Consider the following 21,372-nt stretch of genomic DNA (forward strand, 5'->3'; position numbering starts at 1 on the left):
ATGTATGTATGTATGTATGTATGTATGTATGTATGTATATATGTATGTATGTATGTGAGTGTGAGAGAGAGACAGAGAAAGAGAAAGAGAGACACTGGAGCATCACTAATTTCTGACAAATGGTAGTGCCAAGGCCTTTGGTATGCAATTTCTGTGCTTTAACACTGAGGTATCCTCTGAGCCCTCACAAAATTTAATTTATCTACAGAAGTTGCCAATATTGTGATCAAAATGATATTTGATAACAGTTTGATATATGCTTAAAGTAGGATCATTACTCTCAAAGAAAATTACATAATCAGTGTTTTAATTACTTTACTTTGATTCTTGTTTAACTTAAATTTGAGAGGACATTATTACTAGATTTTTTTTTTTTTTTTAACCAGAGCACTGCTTAGCTCTGGCTTATGGTGGTATAAGGGATTGAACCTGGAGCTTTGGAGCTGCAAGCATGAGAGTCTGTTTGCAAAACCATTGTGCTATCTATCCCTGCTATTATTAGATTTTATAAAAAAATAAGGAAGTATTGGGTTGAATAAATGTTGCTTTTGTCTAAGGAGGACAAATCTCTAAAACTATATATTTCATGGGCAAAAGAAGGAATTTGTTATTTTAAGGCATACATGGAGATCACAACACAGTTAGATTATTGTATCAAACCCACTTATATACTGCCTATTGATAGGTCTGTGACAATTGAAATTAACTTGTTAGCATATACTTTTGGTTAAAAAAAGAACTTCAGGGGCAGGGGTAGATAGCATAATGGTTATGCTAACAGACTTTCATGCCTGAGGCTCCCTCAAGTCCCAGGTTCAATCCCCTGCACCACCATAAGCCAGAGCTGAGCAGTGCTCTGGTTTAAAAATAAAATAAAAAAAAAAGAACTTCAGGTATTCTCTATGATTGATTTAATGTTAGAAAGCTGGTCACTTACTCTGGAAACCAAAATCAGTGTACTTGGTTTATACTTATCTGTTTTTGTTTTATTCATATTTTACTTTGATGAGTAGAATTATATTTGACAGTTTTACTGTGAACTACTTGATAGATCACAAGGTATCACTATCACCACTAATTGCCACATTTTGATTAATCTTACATATTTTGGTTAATATGGTTTGCTAAATACAATATATCACTATATTGATAAGAGTAATTATATACATAAGGCCACTTGAACTTTGAAATCATCATGAAAAATGTTATTAAGAATTATGTGAAACCAAATGTTTATTTATCTAGACATATCTAATTGCCACTATAGAAAGCAATTAGAAGTAGTTGCAGAGTAAGAAGCCAACCTTTGTTAAATGTGGTTTTAAGATTGTTACAGAGCTTGTGGTGATGATAACTTGGTGTCTTGGAGGATGTTAACAACTGTAGCAAAGTGTTAATTAAGAATGATGTAATCTGCAATTCAGAATTAGTACTATTATAATTTAGTTTAGCTGGACAGGAGTAAAACCCAGTTTTAGTTATGAGGGCTCAAGTTGTATTTATAGTGGAAAGATTAACACTTTATTTTTATGCTGTTGCTGAGACAATTTAAAAATCCTGAATGAAATACAGTCAAAAGTAAACATCAGGTCCCTAGCTCATTTACATATGTACCAGATTTTCAAACTGATTGCTATTTGAACCTAATCTGTCATTGCTGGCTGCATTAGCTACAACAAACATTACATTTACATATTGATTTCTTATTTTGTTTTAGTGTAAATAATCCATAATTATAGTAAATTTGGTCTATTGTTGACAAGAGCTCATTTGATTTTAAGTTTAGAATGGAAATTTAAATTGCCATGTGCTGTGCTTTTTAATTTAAAATCTTGATGTATCTGAAAGGATAACAGGATCATTGTAGATCAAAAAATATTCCCAAAGTGACGAAAGGAAAAAAAATTGCAGTGCCTTGGAAAGATATATTTACAAAATATTGATGAGAGTTAAAAAATTATTAATGGTTTAATATTGATTTACAAAATTATAAAATACTAGAGTTCTGTGTTCCCATTCCTTTTATTGGAAACTGCATTAGTTCTCCTAAGAGCACAGATATGAATTGACTATTTATTATTTCTATAACTTTTTTATGAGAATTTAACAGCACATTCCAAAACTATTATTTGCATTTTTATAATAATAAGCCATAATAATTTGAGGGGAAAATGACTGTTTTTCTTCAATGTGAGCCCATATTTTAAAAATACAATCTAGCAGAAATAAACTTTTTTTTTTTTTTTTTTACGATTTATTTATTTATTTATTCTTAAAGAAGATAGGAGGAGAGAAAGAACTGGACATCACACTAGTATATGTGATACTGGGGATTGAATTTAAGACCTTATGCTTGAGAGTCTATTGCTTTATCCACTGTGCCACCTCCCAGACCACACAGAAATAAACTTCCTGATTCTCATTTTGTAATGATTTTTTTTTTAATTTAAAATGCCCAGTGTCTTATGAAGAGATGCATATGTACACAGCAGTAATGAAAAATGAGACTTTTGATTCCTATATTGGAGTTAATAGTTTACTTATCTTAACTACAGATATAGCATTAATTTGAGAAGTTTGATTTCATTGCTCTCAAATACATGTGTTAGTGGACATTTAGTATTATTAGGCAGCTACGCCAGTGAATCCAGTTTCCGTTTGCATTAATTAAAAGGGTGTCATTTTATACTGTACAACTATGGGGGTTATTTAATTGAAAAATTTACAGTTATCAGATTATTCAGACTAATTTCTTGATTCATATTTTAATGAAAGTAGTATTTATATACAACCTTCTAGTATCCCCTAGTTATATGAGTTTCAAAATATCATATGTGTGTATGTATATATCTATGTCTATATATATTTTATTTTATTTACCAGAGCACTGCTCAGCTCTGACTTATATGGATCTGGGGATAGAACCTTGAAATTTCAGTACTCCAGGCATGAAAGTATTTTTGTATAACCATTATACTGTCTCCCCAGCCAAACATATTGTTTTGTATCTTGGATTATATTAAGTGGGGAATTTCAATATGGAATGTATATACAGGTGTCTAACAGACAACTATTTTAGAAGCCTGTGCTAAAGTAATGACAGTTGTTTTTTCATTTTTTTAATTGTTTTGCATTATCTTTATTTATTGGATTGAGACAGCCAGAAATCGAGAGGGAATGGAGTGATGGAGATGGAGAGGGACAGAGAGACACCTGCAGCACTGTTCCACCACTTGCAAAGCTTTCCCCCTGCAGGTGGGAATGGGGGGATGGGGCTTGAACCTGGGTCCCTGAGCACTATAACATGTGTGCTCAACCAGGTATACCACCACCCAGCCCCTATGACAGCTGTTTAATTGAGTGTTAGCAATACATTAGTGGAAGACCTAACCCTTACATTAGTCAACTCAGGCTCTTTTAACACAGTACCTTAGAGTGGCTGACTAAAACAATAGGCGTTATTTCTCATAGTTCTGGAGGGTGGTAATTTCAAGAAGAAAGTGCTGGAAGATTTGACTCTTACTAGTGTTCTTACTGTGGATGATTTGTCTTTTTTTCCTGTGTCTTCACATGGTAGAAAAAGCTCCAGCCTCGGGGGTCGGGTGGTAGCACAGCGGGTTAAACACACCTGGCTTGAAGCGCAAGGATGGGAGTAAGGATCTGGACTCCAGCCTCAGGCTCCCCACCTGCAGGGGGCCGCTTCACAAGCGGTGAAGCTGGTCTGCAGGAGTCTATCTTTCTCTCCTCCTCTCTGTCTTCCCCATCTCTCTCCATTTCTCTCTGTCCTATCCAGCAACAACAGAAATAATAACAAGAATGATAAATAATAAGGGCAACAAAAGGGAAAAAATAGCCTCCAGAAGCAGTGGATTCCTAGTGCAGGCACTGAGACTCTCCATTAACCCTGGAGGCGTGTGCATCCACACACACAAAAAAAAAAAGAAAAGAAAAGGAAAGGAAAGGAAAGAAAGAAAGAAAGAGAAAAGCTTCAGCTTCTCTTTGTAAGGGTACTACATCATGGAGACTCTCCTCATTATTTAAACCTAATCATCTTCCTAAGGCCTGACCTTCAAATATCATCATAATGGAAAGGAAGAATTGATGTATAGAGGTAGAACCACCTGATTTTTATCAGATTTCTCATCATAAACCCTAGAGGCTAGAAGGGAGTGGATTTGCATATTTAAAGTATGAAAATATAGGAACTGTCAGGCATGAATACTCTGTTCTGCCAAATTATTCTTCAAGTAGGAGGGAGAAGTAAAAATCTTCCTAAACATACAGAAACTGAAGGAATTTACTACCATAAATCCTGCCTAGCATGAATTACTGAAAGGAGTTTTACATGAAAAGAAGCAAAGGAATTCTAACTCTATATGAGGTGACCAGTGGTAGAATAGAACCAGGTACACAAACAACAAAGGGGGGAGGTCAAAATGTTCAGAATGGGGGTCAAGCAGTAGCACAGCAGGTTAAGTGCACATGGTGTGAAGCATAAGGACCGACGTAAGAATCCTTGTTCGAGCCCCCATCTCCCCACCTGCAGGTGGGTTGCTTCAAAATCGGTGAGGCAGGTCTGCAGGTATCTATCTTTCTCTCCCCCTCAGGCTCCCCCACCTCTCTCCATTTCTCTCTGTCCTATCCAACAACAACGACAGCAACGACAATAACAACAATAATAACAGCAGCAACAAGGGCAACAAAAGGGAAAAAATAGCCTCCAGGAGCAGTGGATTTGTAGTGCAGGCACCGAGCCCCAGCAATAACCCTGGAGGCAAAAAAAAAAGTTCAGAATGTTAAAAACCAATGTTGGTGAACCAAGGCCAACTTAATAAAAGACTGTTGTAAATATTGTTAGACACAACACATGGTGACCCAATGACAGATTCCTCAAGGAAATTGAACAACTTGTCCAAAAATTTATGTAGGGGTACAAACTGCCAAAACACTCTGGAGAAATAAAGGAACTAATTGGAACTATCACTCTCCCCAACTTCAGCTTATACTACAAAGCAGTTGTAATTTAAACTACATGATACCACAGTAAAAGTGAACAGTTGGACCAGTGGAGCAGAATCAAGAACCTAAATACAAGCCCATACATAAACAGTCACCTAATATATGAAATTTAAAGTTCCTTATCCTAGGATTTGAACCTCTCTACAATGCAGTGCTTTTCAAATTTTATTTCTCAAACTCATTTTCACTTTTCCTTAGCCTTGGCTTTTTTTTAAAAAACAAAACAAAACAATTTTTCCTATATTCTCCAGTCTCTCTCTTTTTTTAAAGAATTTATTTATTCATGAGAAAGAACCAGATATCACTCTGGTACATGTGCTGTCGGGAATTGAACCCAGGATCTCATGGTTGAGAACCCAATGCTTTATCCACTGAGCCATCTCCTGGACCACCTCCAGTCTATGTCTGAAGTCATTTGGTATATCTGTTTGGCAAATTTCTACCCATTTTCCTTCACATTATTTACTCCCCACCCCCACACAATTCTTAACATCTGTTTTAAGTTCTGAATAGTTGTGGCCAGTGGTTATTATGACTTATATACCTGTATGATTACAAATTAAAAAACCCAAGTAATTATAGAAAAAAAAATGAGTGGGGTTAGTAGATGGTGTAGTGGTTATGTAAAAAGACTTTCATGCCTGAGGGTCTGAGGTCCCTGGCACCACCATAAGCTAGAGCTGAGCAGTGGTTTTAAACCTACAATGCGACCCCTATGAAGCGCCAATGAAGTGACCTATGAAGTGACCCTCATGGCAGCCACTGGGTTCCAGATGCTACCATGATGTCATCCAGACTTCCCTGGGCAGATGACCCCACCAGTGTGTCCTGGAGCCCCGAGTCCCCAGAGCCCCACCTCACTAGGGAAAGAGAGAGACAGGCTGGGACTATGGATTGACCTGTCAATGCCCATGTTCAGCATGGAAGCAATTACAGAAGCCAGACCTTCCACTTTCTGCACCCTATAATGATCCTGGGTACATACTCACAGAGGGATAAAGAATAGGAAAGCTGTGGTCCGGGAGGTGGTGCCGTGGATAAAGCATTGGACACTCAAGCATGAGGTCCACAGTTCAATCCCTGGCAGCACATGTACCAGAGCAATGTCTGGTTCTTTCTCTCTCTCCTTCTATCTTCATGAATAAATAAGTAAAATTTTTCAAAAAGGGAGTCGGGGATCCAGCTTTCTGGTTCTTTTTCCAGCCATGACATCATCTCCCCAGACAATAACTTGGATCCACCGGCATATCAGATTTCAGGCAAAAAGAAAAAGGAAAAAACAAAACAAAACAAAAACTAGTATAGCCACAGGCCCTTTGAAATATAACTAAAATATGCCTACTAGCTATCTACAAAATGGAGGACCCCCCCCAACTCTTTATCTGCACTATTCCAGCCCTTAGGTCCATGATTGGTCAACAGTTTGTTTGGCTTCGTTTTTTTTGTTTGTTTGTTTTTGTTTTTTGTTTTTGCTAACTCTCTTGTCAACCACCAAGTTCCAGATGCTAGCATGATGCCGACCAGACTTCCCTCAACAGACAACCCCACCAATGTGTCCTGGAGCTCTGCTTCCCCAGAGCCCTTCCCCACTAGGGAGAGAGAAGGCTGGGAGTATGGATCAACCTGTCAACGCCCATGTTCAGCAGGGAAGCAATTACAGAAGCCAGACCTTCCACCTTCCGCATCCCACAATGACTTTGGGTCCATACTCCCAGAGGGTTAAAGAATAGGAAAGCTGTCAGGGGAGGGGATGGGATATAGAGTTCTGGTGGCGGAAATTGTGCGAAGTTGTACCCCTCTTATCCTATGGTTTAGTTAGTGTTTCCTTTTTATAAATAAAATTTTTTTTAAAAATTCAGGCACACGGACAAAAAAAAGCTAGTATAGCACATAGTCCTTTGGAATATAACTAAAATATGTCTCCTAGCTATCTACAAAAAACGGAGACACCCCCACTCCACCTTTTCATCTGCATTATTCTAGCCTTTAGGTTCATGGTTAGTCAACAATTTGTTTGGCTTTATATGTTAACTCTCTTTTCAGCCACCAGGAAAAAGCTGTCAAGGGAGGGAATAGGATATGGAGTTCTGGTGGTGTGAATTGTACCCCTCTTATCCTATTGTTTTGTCAGTGTTTCCATTTTATAAATAAATAAATTTAAAAAAAAATAAAAGGGTGTTGGGTGGTAGTGTCTTTTTTTTTTTTTTTTTTGCCTCCAGGGTTATTGCTGGGGCTCAGTGCCTGCACCATGAATCCACTGCTCCTGGAGGCCATTTTCCCCCCTTTTGTTTCCCTTGTGGTTATTATTGTTATTGTTGATGTCGTTAGTTGTTGGATAGGACAGAGAGAAATAGAGAGAGGAAGGGAAGACAGAGGGGGGAGAGAAACACAGACACCTGCAGACCTGCTTCACTGCCTGTGAAGTGACTCCCCTGCAGTTGGGGAGCCGGGGGCTCAAATTGAGATCCTTATGCAGGTCCTTGTGCTTTGCACCACATGCTTAACCGCTGCGCTACCGCCCAACCCCCGGGTGTATATCTTTCTCTTCCCCTTTCTGTCTCCCCCTCCTCTCTCCATTTCTCTCTGTCCCATCTAACAATGACAACATCAATAACAACAACAACAATAATAACTACAGATGTTGTCTGGTGGCGCAATGGTAAGGCTTTGGTCCCTCAAGCATGAGGTCTCGAGTTCGATCCCAGCAGCCCATGTGCCAGAGTGATGTCTGGTTCTTTCTCTGTCCTCTTATCTTTCTCATTAAAAACAACAACAACAACAACTACTACAGCAACAGTAAAAAACAGAAGGGCAACAAAAGGGAAAATTAGTAAATATAAAAATAATTTAAAAAATCTTTAAAAAAACAGGAAAGCTTTCAAAGGAGGGGATGGGATACAGAGTTCTGGTGGTGGGAATTGTGCGGAGTTGTTCCCTCTTATCCTATGATTTTTGTCAGTGTTTCCTTTTTATAGATAAAAATTATAATAATAATAATAATAAAAGAAAAAAATAAGAACAGAAGGGAAAAAACAAGCAGAACTTGGATTGGATTTGGTGTATTGCACCGAAGTAAAGGACTCTCGGGTAGGGGGGAGTGTTTAGGTCCTGGGACATGACATGATGGCAGAGAGGTTTTAGGTGGGGGTTAGAGTGTTACTTGAGAAACTGAGAAATGTTACACATGTACCAATGACTTTATTTTACTGTGGACTATAAACATTAGTCTCCCAATAAAGAAGGAAAAAAAAAAGCAACAAAACAAAACTGCATGAATGAATTGTGACCTCCCAGGAGGCAAGACTTTTATTTCTTTTTGGATCCCTAAAACAACCCAGTCAGTTGGAAGGTAGGATGCTTACATATTATGAACTCTCAATCAAATATAGATTTTATTCTGTCCTTTTTAAAAATAGCTGTATAATTATGGTCAATTGCTTAACCTTTCTGAACCACTAACTTGTGAATAAGATGGTAGGTATTTCATAGGTAGGCTTCAAAATGAAAATTATGTTTTCTTTTTTTTTTTTAATTGGGATTAATGGTTTACAGCGAACAGTAAAAGACAGCAGTTTGTACATGTGTAATGTTTCTCAGTTTTCCACTTAAAAATTCAACCTCCTCTGCTATCGTGTTCCAGGACCTGAACCCCCTTTCTCACCCTAGAGTCTACTTTGATGCAATACAATATTCTTTCTTTTCTATTATATTTTTTTTCTTACTGGAATACTGCTGTACTATCTCTCCAGCCCTATTACATTACTTTTAAAAGTTAGATAGATAGAGGGAAACTGAGACCCTAGCAGCATTCTAGCCCAAGTAGTGTTAGAAATTAATCTTAAGATCTCATACTTGTGAATCCAGACCTCTGCTCCTTCTCAACCTTCTTGACTGCTATGTTACTTTGTTTGTTAAGTGTAATTTCCATTTTATTTATTTATTTATTTATTTATTTATTTATTTATTTATTTATTTATTTTGGAAGACAGTTTTTCTTCAGGCCATAACTCCCTTACATGGGCTTTGGTGGAGGTTGTAGGCAACGCCTGCAGGTGTAAAACCAAGGTCAGTATGTGCAGTCCTTTCTAGCTTCATGAGAATGATTCCTGACCACCATGCTGTGAATGTCATAGCTCACACAGTAATATAATCTCACATACATCAGGCAGCGACTGTGTTCCAAATGACAAACTTTGTGACGGCCTTTTCCTTGAGTACATTGGGTGTAGTTGGTGTAGTGGTTAGGATGAAGCAGTGGTTAGGATGAAAGTGGCTGAGGGCCCTTTTGGCACAGCTGTTGTTGTACTTTTTTTGGTCATCTTGGAAGTGAGGAATATATATATATATATCAACATCATACTGTTCTCCGTAGCCTATGCCTTGTTATGTCAATTCTCTCTCTCTGTCTTTCTCTTTCTCCCTTCCAGCCTACTTTTCACATAACCTTCATTGTGGTTACTCTGAAATTTCTCAAAATTTCCCAATATTGGAATTTTTCTGACCATATGGCTCTTACCAGCTCAGTAGTATTTGGCATAATTGCTCATGCCTTCCTATTTGAATTTGTTATATTTCTCCAGGAATATATCTCCAAGAGTAACCAATTTACTGAAGATTTCTTCAGTCCTATCTTTCATATTTTTCAGCCATCAGTATAGCATTTTTAGAATTTGCATTTGGAAATCGCAGTAACTAAACTTTGAGGATCTATTTCTTGTTCATAATGACTAAGAGCAGGTCATCATGAGCAGGATGGTTCTTGATTATGTTTTCTGAGCATTGTGTTTGAAAATAAGATTTTTAAAAGTTACTTTCCTCTAAATAAAAATAACTTTCCGCTAGAAAAAAAAGACAACTCTTTTAAAATATTTCCATCATCTGCTACACTAGTTCAAGCTACCATTCCTCTTTTTGAGGACTAATCTTTTATCTAATTTCTCTGCCTTAACTTTGTCCTCACTATAACTACAACAGCCAGAATAATATTGTATAAATGTAAATGTAAGTCAGATTTTAATGACTTCCCTGAATAAGTCCTCAGATGGCTTTCCATTGCAATTACTATAAATACCATGTTCTTTATTATGGTCTACAAGGACTAACATCATCAGACTTCTGCTATTTCTTTTTTATCATACTATCTTCAGCTTAAATGTTGCTTTCTTAGAGATACATTCCCCAACTTTGTTAAAAATAATTTATGGGAGTTGGGCGGTGGCGCAGTGGGTTAAGCGCACGTGGCGCAAAGCGCAGGGACCGGCATAAGGATCCCGGTTCGAGCCCCCGGCTCCCCACCTGCAGGGGAGTCGCTTCACAGGCGGTGAAGCAGGTCTGCAGGTGTCTATCTTTCTCTCCCCTCTCTCTCTGTCTTCCCCATCTCTCTCCATTTCTCTCTGTCCTATCCAACAACAAAGCAACGTCAACAATGGCAATAATAACCACTATGAGGCTGCAACAACTAGGGCAACAAAAAGGGGGAAAAATGGCCTCCAGGAGCGGTGGATTCATGGTGCAGGCACCGAGCCCAGCAATAACCCTGGAGGAAAAAAAAAAAACAAGGGCAACAAAATGGAAAACAAATAAATATTAAAATTTAAAAAATAATAATAATAATTTATTTTGGCTAGTAAGATAATTCACTAGGATAGTGCAGTTCCTTTGCCTTAGGTACTACCCAGATTCAAGCCTGGCCACCGCCTTACTAAAGCAAGCTTCAGTGCTGTGGTATGTCTGCCCTTCTCTCCCCCTTTCCCCTTTCCCTTCTTTCTTGTTTCTCCCTTTCTAACTGAAAGAATTGATTCAGAATGATGAAGCACTGGCAGTGAAAAAAAAAATCATGTATTTATGTTCTAGTTTTTAAATTTACTTATGTTATTATGTATGAGAGAAAGCTTCATATGAGTTGGGGGTGTGGGGGAGAGAGAATTGTAAAATTGTTAAAGCACCACTCTGGTATATATAGTGCTAGGGATCAAACTGGGAACCTCACACATTTAAGTCTGATGCTCTACCAGTTGGCCTATTTCTCAAGCTGCATTTTCTAGTCTGTAATATACCTGTGAATGGGAGACAATAGGACAGGTAGATTAACTTCCCAATTATAAGTTTATGTCACATAAAAATTTTATCCTATAGGTGCAGATTGGCAAATGTGTGTTGAAGGCCAGAACTACCTAGTACATCCAGCGATTCCCCCCCAACTCTATAAACATGGCATAATTATACTTGAAACTGACTTTACAGATTATTCAGACTTAATGATAATAGGGTGTTTTCAGAGTTGGCGCCTTTTAGTGGTGTCATAAACAAGTAAAGCCAATGATGTCTGCTCTATGAGTTATGTGCCTAATTTACTTATTCTTTCTGATTCTGACATACTCTTAGCACCATGGAATTTTAACAAAGAACTTAAGAAATGTTGCTCTGAATTCTCCAATTTCTGTATTCTAAGACCTAAGTGAAAAACAATCATTTTGCAAGAATTTTTGTATTGCAATCCAAGTTCTGCATATTTCAGGGCCTTCTGTGTGATGGAAACCACATTATGTTCTTGTACAGCGTTTGTAACTATAAACAATAGTTTCACATTACTGTTTCTTCCCAAACAGCTATTTCACTTGGAATTGAACAGAAGTTGTTGAGTATACATTTTAGTAGCATATTTAAGATTTGATATAATTGACAGATCTGGTCCTCTTAGAGGAAATATATCTTCAAACTATGACATATGACTCATGGAAAATTCTTTTGTGAGCAAAGTATTTTAGAATTGAAGTCTAAAAACACCTTGGTGGAGAAGGAGTTAACAGGTTACACCCCCCACCCCCACCCCCATCCCTTGGCTGTCTCAGCATGCTCTCTTGCCTTTAGGAGCTGAAAAGATGATAACATTGGGCCTGGACATGCCTGTGTAGAGGTTATGGTACTCCTGGGGTTTTTGCAGCTAGCTGTAAAGCAAGCTAGAACTTGTTCATCTTAGAGTTCCTTGTTTTTCTTTCAACCTTTTCAGTGCCCTGCAGGAGTCATTAAATCAAAACTTCATGCTGATCATCACCCACCGAGAAGTCCAGCGGGAGTACAACCTGAACTTCTCAGGAAGCAGTACCATTCAAGAGGTGAGTTATGTCTCACAGCTAAGGAATAAAGGTAACTCATTATAGCTAATGTTGACCCTGTTAAAGAGGGCTTATCTGTTCTGGTTGGAAACTCTCTTTATGTTTCATTATTGGGTTCTTAATTTTAATTAACTGGAGCATCAGTGATTACTGTAGGTATATGAAATAACTCAACCTAGAAAAATAGATGTTGTAAATGACAGTTCTTTAAAATAGCCAACTTATAACACTTAAAAATAACATTGTTGTGCAATGTATTTTATTTTATCATAATTATTCAAAATTTTAGTGACAGTGTATTTCCTGCATACTTGCATTTTATTTGAAAGGTTGTTTTCAGATATATTATTTATAATATGGCACGTACCCTGCCTGTTTCTAATAGAAATTTGAGGAGGCTTTTCTTAGTCAATTCTAGTCTTGTGCAGTATTTGAGATACTATCAAATACTGGCAGTCATTATCTATCATACTTGGTAAGAGTGTACTTATACTGTTAATTCTGTACAAGCAGACCACTGTTTCAAAATTGAACTTCCTCCAAACCTAAGAGGTACCTGTTTGTCTGTCTGTGCCCCACCTACCTAAAAGCCAGGAGTCTGGAGTTGGAGAGTATAAGTGTTTAGAAGCACTGAAATGACAGCTATGTCACTTTATACCTTGCAAGTTGTAAAGAGAACAATCTTTTGCCTACTAATGTTTTATAGAAGAAATTTAAACACACTTAGTCTTGAATTTTTTTAAAACTACATGGCTGTAAATGGTTACTAATGTTGTATTGGAAGAATTATTTTGTTTTCATCCTATTATTTTCTATAATTATGGATGGCTTTAGTAATCGTTATTAATATTCATATTTTGCCAACAAATATCACCTTCTGGATTTAGTATAAATAACTCATTGAAGTTTCTTTTTGCTGCTTAGCTCTGGGTAGCTGTTGAAGAGCAGTTAAAGTCTTTCAAAACATTCTTAGCCCTTAATTTGAATCATAAAGTTGAGTTACTTGGGCATTTTTAAGCCATAATTTTAATTTTAGCAATTGCTATTTTATTTTTTAAATATCTTGTAGAAGGTATTCTGTTTTCTAAATTCAGACTTAAAAATTTCTATGAAGTGATGTTTTTGTTTTTACATCAAGATAGTGTTTAACTATGGTACTGAATTTATTCTGGGGACTTCATGATTGTAAAATTTTAATTATCTGTTGAATATAATTAAATAAATTGCTTCAAAATAAAAAAAACAACTAAAATAAGTAAATTTTATTGTTATTGACTTAGATAACAGAATAAATTAGATAACTTAGATAATGTAGATTTTAAAATTGAAGACTAGAGTAATGCATAGTAGACCAGTATGCTATGTACTTTATTTTATTTTCTGATTGAAATACTTATAGCTTAAAAATTGCCCATTTTTTTCAATTGCATTTTCAGTTTCTGTAGTGTGTTTCAGCTTTCTTCCACAAGAGGGCAGAAAGGACTATTAAACTGATAGTCTAAAAATGCCATGCAGTGTTTTCAAATTAGCTTCTCTTATATTAACAAAAAGGAGCATAATGGCCAAGTTATTGTTTGATTTACAGATAATTGGCATATTGCAGGGAGGAGACTTAATTTCACCCTTTTAAATTAAACAGGGAGATTTAAAAAGACATAAAATATTCATTAATGTTCGGTGATTATAAAGTAGTGGCATATATTTATTTTGCCTTTATTACTGTTTCGATGGGAAAATACTGCAAATATTTCCGAAATCGCGTTGGCCATACTGACAAGTTGAAATGTTTAAGCAGTGTTAATGCAATCTGCTCACACCTGATATCCTATGCAGAATGATTCAAAATGATTACATCAATTATTAAAAGAAATATTTAAAATTCTGTAAATGTGCCATTGTGAGCCACAGTTGGCTGAAACTGTTCTCCGTGGCCTGCTACTTAGATTATCAAATACATTTTTAAGCTTCAAGGACTTGAAAACTATAAATCTTAATGTTGTCCAGAGATACTTTTGTAAAGATTGACATTTTTATGTATTTTGTGACCGGAGTTTGATTCCTATTTTCTTTCCCTCCTTTTAAAATTTGAACAGTATTTCGAAACGCTAGTGTGAAATAAAAAGAAATGCAGCAGTGTCTAATATTAATTGCTTTTATTTGAGCAGACAGATTTACATAGTCTTTTTTATTTTATTTAATTTGGAAAAAGAATGTGGAATATACTTTGTGGAACTTGAGCCACACTCTGTAGACCTAGTCCTAAGATACTTCTCCTGTCTGGAGGGTGTCTAGGGGTACAAGATCTTATGCTACAACAATTTACAGTAACACTTTGTGGGTATTCGTGTTGTTGAGTAATTAAAAGTCAGTTTGTACCTTGATGAAAATATTATCTTCAGATAATTATTCAGTGTTATATTTATTATAAATGCTGGGATTTTGGTATAATGTGGAAACTTAATGTGCCAGCTAATTGTACATTCATTTCTGTTACCAGTTTCAGAATTCTCTTTTCTGTGTTGTTTAAGATTCAACAGTGAATTCTGACCAGTATAGGAAGAAATGGAAATGATTTAAAAAATAATAATGAACTTATTTGTTCCTATGTAGTAGTATATATTATTTTTGTTAGAGGTATAAAAAGAAATAACTATTTTAAGTGCTTTTAATTTTTGAAAAACTTACATTTTTAGAAACCTTGTTTTTATATAAATTTTCTTCAGAGAGAAATGTTTATAGAATAAAAAATAGGATTTTAACTTTTAATTAGCACATTTAAGAGAAATAGCGAATTAGAAAATAAAACGGAGTATGAATTTCAGATAAACTCTCTGATAACTGTGTTATGAAAGTTAGTTGTGATAAATTGATGGGTATACACGTGGTCTTGTGGTTTCTTACCTCACAATGCATGACTTACATCTTTTGGTTATTCTAGGTCTTAATTTAAACTAGTTAGATAGTAAGGTTAGTTTTTTAAAGCTATTTACAAATTCTATCACTTACATTATCTTCTTACTTGAGGAAAAGGCAATGATAATATTAAAAGTCAGAATGGGAGTTGGGCGGTAGCACAGTGGGTTAAGCACAGGTAGTGCAAAGCGCAAGGACAAGCATAAGGATCCAGGTTTGAGCCCTGGCTCCCCACCTGAAGGAGAGTCGCTTTACAGGTGGTGAAGCAGGTCTGTAGGTGTCTTTCTCTCCCCCTCTCTGTCTTCCCCTCCTCTCTCCATTTCTCTCTGTCCTATCTAACAACGATGACATCAATAACAACAATAATAACTACAACAATAGAAAACAACAAGGGCAACAAAAGGAAATAAATAATATTTCTAAAAAAATTTTAAAAAGTCAAAATGAGAGTTGGAAGTAATCATAAATATAAAAGTTCCCATTCGTTTTTACGATAATAAAAGTTTGTAAAAATTATTAATATTGTATTTACTGTTGAATGTAAAACATTAATTCCCCAATAAAGAAATAAAATAAAAATTATTAATAATTACAATAATTAGCAATCTGTCCATTTACCTTGTGGGCCCTTAAAAACAGAGAGTTTCTATGAAGATTTAAACAAGCTTACTTATTTTAATGGGTTTTCTACTCTGACAATTCAGAGTTTTAAGCAGTTAATTTTACAGATTCTGGTAATTCTGTCTGATAGTATTAAAGATCTGTTGTCACATATACACTTGAGAGTGGTTAAATTAAGGGGAAAAAAAGCTAAATTTGCCTACTGCAAATCCTAAACACAGCTATGGGAGAAAGTATAAAGTCCCTGATATCAAGCCAACTTTCTTGGAAACTCTTTATTGTTCATCTTATTGCAAAGCTTTATTAGACAATATGTCTACTTTCATATGTAGATGTTGTGCATACTTAAGGAATATACACATAAGCTGGAAAAATAATGATAAACCTAAGTGGTTTTGGTGCAGAATCATGGATTATTACTTATCTGTTATATTAAGAAGCATGAATAGCTATTGGAATTATTTAATCCTCTTCCGAGTTTCACTTTACCCTAGAATTCTCACTGTTCTTATTCATGTTGATTTAGTTCTTAATGGGAATGAAAGGAGGGGACTGTCAACTTAAAAGATTTACCTTGTATAGAATAGTAAAACATCTCATCTCTAGTAAAAGTGATTGTCAAGTGAGAGACCGATCATTATTAGCAATGAGAACTGAACTGAATACACAAATTATATTCTTTAAAATAATAATGCCTAAATAATTGTGAAGTCATGAGACTGATTCTGAAAATTTGGTACTCGTCAAAGTTTGTGTCTGTTTTTCTACTTTCTAAGACTGCTTGAGCAAGGTATATTTCAAACTTCTCTCTAGTTCTGGAGGTCATTAACAGTCATTAAATATGTAGTCTTTTCCAGATTAAACTAATGAGTAGTTGTCATTTAGTGGGGGTGACTATAACTTCTTAACCAACATACCCTTTCTGTAAATGTTTTAAGTATACTTGTTTTGTTGTTGTTGTTGTTGTTTTTTGTTTTGTTTTGTTCTTCGGTATGGAGAGGGTGGGGAGTGCTGGAAGAGAAATGAAAAGTAAGGTAGCTGAAAATGAATGTGCAAGAGGGTAAATTAAATTGTATGCTATTTAATTAAAAGTTTAAGTGGTTTAGTTTTACTTCAACATAAATGGCACCTCTAAACTCAATTAGAATGTACCAATTTTAATTAGCATATACCATACTATGGTTTTTAAATTTGAAATCACAAATAGCATCTTAGCAAGAATGAAGGATATTTTTTAAGCCACTGGGCAGTGAATTCAAGCCTTTTATTCAGCTTTCAGAAAAGGAGATTATTAGTTTCTTTTAAATAATGTTTGAATATTATTAGCTACAAATTGCTTTTTATATCAGAAATTCATTTAAGTAATACCACTTCCTATGATCACATCATTAATTATTATTTTCTTAATATTAATGTTTTCTGTAATTCTTGACAAATCTTTCCCTTAAACTGGAAATTAAACAATATAACCAATGCAGACATTTGGAACTGGCAAGTCTTTTTTTTCCCTTTGAAAGTGCTATGGAAAAATCTGTACTGGGGAGAATTTTTTTTTTTTATAAACACACGTAAGTACTTTTTTTATTTCAAGTACATAGAAACAATGAATTTTTTTTTTCCCCAGGAATTAAGGCCAGAGCTTTAATCTTTAGTTACTTAAGGTATGTGTGTTTCAACATCTTCCTGGAAGACTACTTTTCATAATCTGTGATTTGTATATTGATAGTTTTGAAGTGTCTGGGCTAAGAGAATTTATGTTCAGTTATCAGAAACCAATAAACATAAGATATTTTTATATGCAAGAAAAGGCAGAGAGTAAATAATTGCACTGGTGACCAATACTGTAATAATCCTGTTTTACAATATGCACTTGACAGGTTGTAATAGTGCTAATTGAAGAGACTAATTCACACTTGCTTCATTCTATTCAAAGGCAAAATCAGCAGCTTGTTTTGCTTTTGACCAGATGGTCCTCATGAACACCTACTGTGCACTTTAAGTGCTTTACTAGAATTACAAAGGCTGGGGGCTGCGTTCAACTCCAAATGATTTGAGTAGAGAGAGAGAGAGGGAGAGGGGAAAAAAACCCTCTGTGCTCAATGGATTTGGTGCAAGTAAATTAATTCTAGTGGACCCATTACACACTGAGCCCCCTTTTCAAAGCACTGAGCCTCCTCGCTTGCTCTGTAGCAATGAGAAAGAGAAAGAGAAAGGCAGATTACTGCAAACAGAAATAAAAAAAAAAAAAGGAGTATGAAGAGAGAAAAGAGGCCTTGAAGCCTTTCATATCATTTGAGTTTTTCAAGTGCGTTATTTTTGGGGAGGGTGGATATATGAAAAGCCAATTGGGTTTTTTTTTGTTTTAAAGTGCGCTATTTAAGCACCATGAATATAGGCGCAAGAGCAACAGTTGACTGAGTTTACTGTGGTGAAGCTTTGTGTCCGAGGATGAATCAAATTCATTATATTCAACTCTTTGTGTTTTAATGTGAATGTAGGGTTAGTTTCACAAGACTGTGTCTGTTTAGGATAATTATAATTTAATATTTTCCTTTCATAAAGTTATCACTGTAGATGTCTAAAATTTTAATCAAAGCAGATTTTGTACATTGACTTTGAAGCACCCTGACAGTTTAAAATTCAAAGGAAAGCTTTTTTAGATTTCAAAAGAAAAGAAAGGCTCATTCTAATGGCATTGAAGCAGAGATTATTATAACTAATTAGAAGTCACACATCTGTTAGCTTTTGGTTTGTGACTGACTTACTTATGTATTTTTATTTCAGTAAAATATATACTTTAAAAATATATTGCTGTTACTGAGTGAACCCAAAAGACTAAAATGCACTTAAAGGAGAACAATTTGAGTCCGCTACATTTATAAATCTTTACATTACCCTTAATAATAAATAGTATATTAAAGCCCATTAGATGTTATTTTTAATTGTGTAATTAATCACTTTCATTTGAAATATACTTCTAAACAAAATATTTACACAGTTTTTGCTGGTATTTCTGATTATCAGCCAAAGTTATTATGAAATAACTAACCATAACACAAATTTTGTACAAATTTAGTTTTTTTTACTCATATCTGTTAGCATCGGATATTATTTGAAATATTGATACTGAAAACAGTTTCTTTGTATTCCAATCTATGTGTGGTATAAGATGCAAGAGGTTAAATCTGAAAATACAAGTCAGTTATTTTGTATGTCTTTATACTTTTAAGCTTAATTCTGATATATTTTTGTTCTGTGGTTTACTTTGTTGGAAAATATGGTGACACATGATTGAAATTCCTTTTCTTTAACTATACGTATCAGCAAAGAATACAACACAATCATACCAGTAGTATGTGATTTAATGATAATTGTAAACATTTTGTAGAAAAGGTTATTTTTAAGTTTGGCCCATCTCTTTAATGGATAAATTAAAAAGATTTACAAAGGCATAATATATCACTGCTATGTCAATCCATTCTTAGAAAATAAGATAATGAAATGCCAAAGCAACAGATACAAAATATTTTAGATTTAATTGCACAAAGACTTTAATAAGTAGGGTAGCATGCCTTCTTTGACATTTAAAATAAAGTTTTATTCCTTTTCTTTGAGTGTAGTCATTTCTTGGTGACTTGTTCATTTAAATGTGAGTTGTGGGGTGAACAGGAATATAAAGGGAATTCCCAAACCTTCAACCAACAGGCATCCAAAGAAACTTATAAGCAATGAGGTGTTAATGAATTGATATCCTTGGAGACATTAAGGGAAAAAAAAAAAAACGAATGAGGAAAAACTCACTGACAAAAAACTGTAATACACTATTTAAAGGTGTGACTAGGTTGTACATGTGCCTTGGTGGTAGATCACATTATTTTTATATATGATGTTCTAGGTTTATTCCTTAGTATGAATGAATGAATGAATGAATGAATGAATGAATGAATGAATGAATGAATACTATATTCTCTCCCTTGGAGATACTATAAGGTATTTTTAAAACCATAACATCAGACAGCAGTATTGGGTTGATCATGAACATGCAGTGACTTACCTAATTAGGTGGGGCCTGGTTCTTTGGTTTCAGACACAGTAGTTGCAACCTTTCTGTTAAAGTGACATTTACTTCACTATTAATATATTAACCCCTACATTACTGAATGCAAGAGAAAAGGTTCATTTAAGTGTTTGGTTGACTTACTTAATTTTTTGGGAAAAAGGGGGGCAGTTTATAAGACCTCTGAGTGTCCTATTAAGCTGAGAGAACTTTTAACATTTAAGTATCATTAATCATAAAATAAGATTAATAGTCCCCATTCTTTCCCCAGTTTCATCGGCAAATTAAAAACAATAACTAGGAAATCTATCAAATAATGAGCAAGTAAATAAAAAGTGCTCATAAACTGAACCAAGACTTAAGCTCATTAAGATAAGTTCTACTTATTAAACATTATTTACATGCTATTCTCATATACCATATTTACTTGGTCATAACCTCTTAAACATCTTTTTATGGCAATTTTCTCCTTTTCTGTCTAGTGTCTGATGTATAACACAAGATTATCTGAGCTTACTATTTTTTTAAGTTATCCTTTGTCAAACGCATTTAATGTGGCAAATATACTTTAAATTTTGTATTGCTTAATTTATGGATGTATTGTATTGCTTCCTTTGATATCTTCCTATTATTATTATTTAAAAAAATTAGAGACTCTATAAGCTCACAGCAAACATTTGCTATAAATGACAAAATGTATTCCTTGCTTTGTGATCATTGCGTGACCAGACAGTAGAGTACTGGATTGTTTAAGGGTTTTACAGCTGCAAGGCAAAAGCATCTGCTCATTGCAAAGCCCAGCATTGTTTAATTTTGACACTGACTTTTCCATGTGTCTTGTGTGAAGCACTGGATTAGATGCCACTAAGATGAAATTTGTTTTAAGTTGCTCCCAAAGTGCAGCTGTCCTCATATACAGCTCTGTAGCTTAACTAAAATAGACAGACATAGGATCAATCAGAATCTTTCTAGAGGGTCACTTCACTACTCTAAGGAGGCTCAGAGGAAGGATGTTAATGATATTATTTAACATGAATAACTGCAAAATTAGTTTCCAGGCTTACTTAATGCAAGTTGAACGTGTACCCCCTTTCTGGGCCATAGAACTAACATTACTTAGTTTTTAAACTGGAGTAGAATGGTAAAATATTATGTCAGAATAGTAAACTACATCTGCCTGTGTGTGCACTAGGCACTGATCTTCCACAAGGAATTGCAAGAAAAATCATCAGTTTATTGGTCACGGAAGTAGTAATTGACTGAAAATAAAACTCATTCTAAAATAGCTCTGCTAAAATCTTGAAAAGTGGACATTTTTATAGAATGATAATTTTTCTTTAATGTTTCCAGTGAATGAAAAATGAAAGAGCACTTCACTTCCCGGGTTTCCTGGGATTGTGTGAATTTCTACCCAGCTGGTCCAAATTGATTGATTTAGGGCCAAATATTTGTCTGCCTACATTTCAAAGTCTATAATTTGCTAATGAATTGTGGTAATAATCTTTTCATCATACATGAAAGATTTAGCCAAACAATTTGCTAAATATGTATTTTGATCATAAAAATTTTGGATTTAAACCAAGCTTTACATCTATTTTACAGCTAATGTCTGAGAGTGGAGGGGAGTGTTGAGAGCTGGTGGTGGGG

At 35.0% G+C, this 21,372-nt stretch overlaps 1 protein-coding gene across 1 annotated transcript in view; it reads left to right on the forward strand.

Moving 5' to 3' along the window:
• The window catches only part of FAF1 (Fas associated factor 1), a 347,080-nt gene that overhangs the window by 107,853 nt on the left and 217,855 nt on the right, over positions 1-21,372 (forward strand). Inside the window, exon 7 of the mRNA XM_007536689.3 lies at positions 12,029-12,134. Within this exon, the coding sequence (XP_007536751.1) occupies positions 12,029-12,134 (106 nt within the window). The remainder of the gene's footprint in view (positions 1-12,028; positions 12,135-21,372) is intronic.

The sequence above is a fragment of the Erinaceus europaeus genome, chromosome 13 (genome assembly GCF_950295315.1).
Source record: "Erinaceus europaeus chromosome 13, mEriEur2.1, whole genome shotgun sequence".
In the NCBI taxonomy this organism is placed as follows: Eukaryota; Metazoa; Chordata; class Mammalia; order Eulipotyphla; family Erinaceidae; genus Erinaceus; species Erinaceus europaeus.